The sequence below is a fragment of the Octopus sinensis genome, linkage group LG21 (genome assembly GCF_006345805.1).
Source record: "Octopus sinensis linkage group LG21, ASM634580v1, whole genome shotgun sequence".
NCBI lineage: Eukaryota > Metazoa > Mollusca > Cephalopoda > Octopoda > Octopodidae > Octopus > Octopus sinensis.
The window spans coordinates 9816043-9822042 of record NC_043017.1 but is presented as its reverse complement, the minus strand read 5'-3'; the positions used below and the strand labels follow the sequence as shown (position 1 = coordinate 9822042).

The window sequence follows — 6000 nt, the reverse complement described above, 5'->3', positions numbered from 1 at the left end:
CCCCGGTAAGATAAAAAGACAAAGTTTGAGTAAGGCAGAATTTTAACTCGGAACATACAGGATATAATCATTCCCCGTGGGACACTTGGTTTGGCGCTGTAAATATTCGATATAAGACATTTTCCCTACTTCCACCTCCGTATAATATACACTTCGCTAATAAGTTATTGCTCAATCTGAGGTTAAGGAAATAGAAGTCACTTACCCAAGATGTCACGTAATGGTAGTGAACTTAAAACCACGTGGCAGAGAAGCGGACTTAATGACACAAGCATGAAGTTTGATATGCTTCAGCGAATAAAAGTTTGTTCGTGGACTCACATAATATCTTTGGCATATCTACACATATGTGCCCCACCCTCTCCGACTTAGTTTCCTCATAGCTTCCAGAAAAATAAATATTTTTTAATGAAATTTTCTACAAATACACTTCAGATGGTGTACATTCTCGTTCTATCGGAATTTGATGTGAAAAAAATTTTATGAGGAGTTTCGAAAAATTCACACAATTCGGCTTTGTTTCCTCATAGCTTTCAGAAAATTAGCTATTTTTTAATGAAATTTTCTACAAATACTTTTCGCAGTGTGTAAATTACTGTTATATCTTAATTTGATGTGAAAAGAAAAAATAGTGAGCACGCACAACATATATACTGACACACATCACAATTTTTTTCGAAATTTCAAGTTTAATTTTGTAGATATATGTAACGTGTTTTAATATGTATGCGTACGTGTCCACCAAATTTATTTTTTCATTAAATTCCGATATAATTGTAATCTACACAGTCTGAAAAGTATTTACAGAAAATTTCATAAAAATTACCCATTTTTCCTAAAAGTTATGAGTAAGGAAAGCTGTTTCGTATGAATTTTCCAAAACTCCTCACCTCACCTTCGGAAAACTTTTTCCACAATAGATTCCTATATTATCGGAATTTGCATCTAAAGCATGTTTGCAGAAATCTTCATTAAAAAATATCAATTTTTCTGGATATTATGGGGAAGCGAAGTCGGTTGGGGGGATACATGCCTCTTTTTCTATCTTTTACTTGTTTCAGTCATTGAACTGCGGCCATGCTGGAGCACCGCCTTGAAGGGTTTGAGTCAAAACAAATCGACTGCAGTAAATTTTCTTGGTTGTTTTTAAAAGCTGGGGCTTATTCTAAAATTCCCTTTTGCCGAAAGCTAAATTACAAGGACTTAAGCAAACCAACACCGGTTGCCAAGCAGTGGAGTGTGGGTGAAAAGGGTAAAGACCCCACCTTCGGCCATGAATGACCATGGGATTGCACCTAGAAAGTTCCCCTCAGAGGTACAAGGCCAGGCAAGGTTGTTTACGGAAGCCCAGCAGTCACCCATGCATACCAGCCTCTTTTCACCGATGTTGTCCAAGGGAAAGGCAAAGGGGCCGATACAGCTTGGCACCAGTGACGTCGCAACTCATTTCTACAGCTGAGTGGACTGGCGCAACGTGAAATAAAGTGTCTTGCTCAAAAACACAACACACAGCCCACTCTAGGAATCGAACTCACTACGTAATGATCGTAAGCTTGACGCTCTAACCACTGAGCCATACCAACACACACACACACACATCAATACCTGTATGACAGGCTTTCAAGGGTTAGGTCTTTTGAATTCACTCACAGTCCACTGTTCAAGACTACTCAATCCTTACAGACGTTACCTTCTGCCTCCCTTTCTCCACCCAACCTCGTACACTCTTGCAACCCCCACCCATTCACACTCCTAGTTTCTCTATCCCCACTCACCTCATACCTATTTCTTTACTACCCACAAGGGGCTAAACACAGAGAGGACAAACAAGGACAGATAAACGGATTAAGTCGATTATATCGACCCCAGTGCGTAACTGGTACTTATTTAAACGACCCCGAAAGGATGAAAGGCAAAGTCGACCTCGGCGGAATTTGAACCCAGAACGTAATGGCAGACGAAATACGGCTACGCATTTCGCCCGGCGTGCTAACGTTTCTGCCAGCTCACCTCATACCTTGTGGTACTCCTGACACCTCGTCACCATTATTTATATTTTCACAGATACTAACTCATTTCTCACGCTCTCTCCTTACACATGAGTAGTCATTAAGCTCACCTACGACAAGAACCTGTTCTATCCATCGCCCTTATACCTTAACCCACATCTGCTTGCATAAAACCTCTCCATGGGGATCTCACATGTGACAGAAGCTCAAGAAAAACACCCAGTAGACATTGTAAAGTGGTTGGCATTTAGGAAGCTCATCCAGCCATAGAAACCATCCTCAAAGTCAATACTGAAGCATGATGCAGTCCTTGGTCCCCTCAGATCCTGTGTCAAGCCATCCAATACATGCCATCATGGAACATGTGTGGTAAATGACGATGGTTACATGTATGTGTGTATATATATAGGGAGAGTTTATGAAAAAAAAAAACAAAAGACGAAGACAGGTGGTGTACAAAACAAACAGATGTATTAGTATAACGCTCAGGAATAGAAAAAGTCTTTTACGTTTCGAGCAGTTGAATTACCCGAGCTAGCAGAATCATTAGCATGCCGGGCGAAATACTTAGCGGTATGTCGTCTGCCGCTACGTTCTGAGTTTAAATTCCGCCGAGGTCGACTTTGCCTTTCGTCCTTTCAGGGTCGATTACATAAGTACCAGTTACGCACTGGGGTCGATATAATCGACTTAATCTGTTTGTCTGTCCTCTCTGTGTTTAGCCCCTTGGAGTTATTTCCAGTTCCCCCATTACACTATTTCATGTCCTAACCCGTTCCTTGTTCAGTTTCTGTTTTAGTTCTGCTCCCATTCCTATCCCCAATCCTATGTCAATATATAAATTTTAGAATCAGGTGTAATTAAACCAATAAATATTTTTTGGTAATAGTTTATTGCTAAAAATAGGTATTACAAACTATTAATACGATCAGTGGATGAATATGAAATGTCCTTATATTTTTGTTTAACAAACGAATAAATGTGCATCTGAGTAAAATAAATGAGTTGACTGGTAATACCTATGTATGCATGTATGTATGTACGTATGTATGTATGTATGCATATATGTATGTATGTATGTATGTATGTATGCATCTATGTATGTATGTATGTATGTATGTACGTATGTATGTGTGTATGTATGCATCTATGTATGTATGTATGTATGTATGTATGTATGTATGTATGTACGTATGTATGTGTGTATGTATGTATGTATGTGTGTGTGTGTATGTGTGTATGTATGTATGATGTATGCATGCATGTACGTATGTATGTGTGTACGTATGTATGTGTGTATGTATGCATGTATGTACGTACGTATGTATGTGTGTATGTATGTGTGTGTATGTATGTATGCATGTATGTATGTATACACACACATACATACGTACATATCTTTCAATATCTAATCATTACGTTGATTATATATACATATCACTATCTAATAATCTATATAATCAAATCGTATGTATATATTATATATATATATATATATATATTATATATATATATATATATATATATAATACTTAGATATTGTAATAAGATATGTATATGCAGACAAAAAAACCATTGATAAGACAAAAGACCATCATCAGAGCTAAGACACAAACGAAGTCCAGATAACAATGAAATGCTTCCTAGTTTGTTCACTACAGTCCACAGATAGAAAGATCCTTGTTTTTATTTCCTAGGGACAGATATAGGATTTTTCTTTTTTCCAAGTGCCTCTTTTGCTTCTTTCTACCCTCAACGCTTCACTTCTGACTTCTAATTTTATACTGAACACTAAAATAGCAACGAATCACTATTTAAATGAAGGCACATCCTTCCTTTCTAAACTCGCATTTCACATCATTTTATATTTGGATGTTTTCACCTTCCTTGTTGAAAGAAAAACAGAATATCATTTTATTTATTTATTTATCTAATATTTTTTTCTCAGATCTTATAGAAAATGTATATTTTTACATGGATTTGTTTACATACATACCGATGTCAGTATGCGTGTGTGTATGTACATTTATATGTATACCTATATATATCGTCAAGACAGAGTGTATATATATATATACGTACGTCCATATATACACAAGCAGAAACATGAAATATACTTATAGGTATATAACATCCATATATATATACATACATATATATACAAGATAAGAAAATGGAGAAACACATCTAAATCAAATATCAATTACCAGATAATACTCAATCACATACTTTATTAAACCACCACATAAGAGACTAGGGTTAAATAGAAAAAGCAGAACAAATCAGTGTACATAAAGGAATGTACATAGAAGAGTAATGTTGTATAATAATTAGAATATATATAAAAGAGAATATAAATACAAGTAAATATAAATATAGGAATATATATATATATATATATGTGTGTGTGTGTATATATAAAGAGAGAGAGAGAGTGAGACAGAGATGGAATATATATACATATATATATATGATGGTTTAGCCACAAAATAATAATTAGTAGTACAGCAGAAACGGTCAAGAGTGGTGAGTGAAATCGGGGTATAATATATAAGAATTATGATGTAGAGCTTCCGTAGGATTTTTAAGTACAAGTTCTGCATCTGAGGTTAAGCCAAGGTAGAAGAGGAAGGAAGGACAAGAACGAAGAAGTGTGATAAGATAAAAAAAAAAAAAAAGAAACAGAAGGAATGAGATGAGAAATTGAGAGATAAGAGCGATAAAAACCTACGAGTTTGATGGACAGAGTGAAAAATAACTTACCAGCTGGAGACGTGGAGAAGTTGACAATACTTGAACACACAGTCTTCAAATAACTGAGTGCGCGCACGTGCATTGTCCCGATGTTGTAGTTTTGGGTGGGAAAAAAATTATTAAAGCTGGGTGGGTTGGAGTTGCCTACGAAAGTGTGTATGTGTTTATTTATGTGTTGTGTATGTGTGTTTATTCATGTGTGTACGTGTTTATATATGTTTGTATCTATGCATTTAATATATATGTGTGTGCGTGTAGGTGTTTATATATATATATATATATATATATATATATATAATATATATATATATATATATATATATATATAATATATGTATGTGGTCTGTAGATGGCTTATGCAAGAGCGATGTAGGAAGTGAAGAGAGAAAGACAAACTGACAGAGGAAAAACAATGTGGATTGATGAAGAGAATGGTAATTTTGGTGATGGAGTTTGTAGTGCTGAGGGATGTAAATGTTATGGTGTTCGATGATGAGTAAACACACCACAAATGCAGATACACGCAAACTTGGGAAGACGCCGGCAGATTGGCAGGATACACACCGCGCCCTTTTCTAAAAATCTTTTGGCGAATATTCAAAAATATTAAAAAACCCCAGAAAAATAACAGACATAGTAGGGGTAGGTATTTGTGTGTGGGTGTGTGAGCATGCATGTATGTATGCACCTATGTATGTATGTATGTATACTTAACACTACGTACACAAACGTACATACGAAATATTATATTTGAAAGCTTGGGAATTTTATTTCTGCAAGTAAGTAGTTAAGACAGACAGGCTACAGTTGTTGGCATTTATCATCATCATCATCATCATCATCGTTTAACGTCCGCTTTCCATGCTAGCATGGGTTGGACGGTTCAACTGGGGTCTGGGAAGCCAGAAGGCTGCACCAGGCCCAGTCTGATCTGGCAGTGTTTCTATGGCTGGATGCCCTTCCTAACGCCAACCACTCCGTGAGTGTAGTGGGTGCTTTTTACGTGCCACCGGCACAGGTGCCAGACGAGGCTGGCAACGGCCACGATTGGATGGTTAACTGCTGCTAGGTCATCCTTTAAAAAAACTCTACTATGACTCCTCTTAGGACATATCCTTCCTAAGATATGAAAGAAGAGCAATGCTCTATTAGGCAACAAGAAATGAAAATGAAGCATAAAAGAAAAAAAAAAGCAATTCGTAAACAATTCCTGAGTGTTTTCCAACCAGGATTCATC

The 6000-nt window shown here is 36.5% G+C and overlaps 1 protein-coding gene across 4 annotated transcripts in view; it reads right to left on the bottom strand.

Moving 5' to 3' along the window:
- Positions 1–6000, bottom strand: part of LOC115223000 (guanylate kinase) — a 35768-nt gene that overhangs the window by 20174 nt on the left and 9594 nt on the right. Inside the window, exon 1 of one of the 4 annotated variants that reach the window (XM_036512060.1) lies at positions 4773–4987. The exons of 1 other annotated variant lie outside the window; for it this stretch is intronic. In XM_036512060.1, the coding sequence (XP_036367953.1) occupies positions 4773–4845 (73 nt within the window). In that variant the 5' untranslated portion in view covers positions 4846–4987. Of the gene's footprint in view, positions 1–205; positions 346–4772; positions 4988–6000 lie in introns of those variants that run through there. 2 more of the 4 variants (XM_029793421.2, XM_029793423.2) reach the window with 2 other exon arrangements.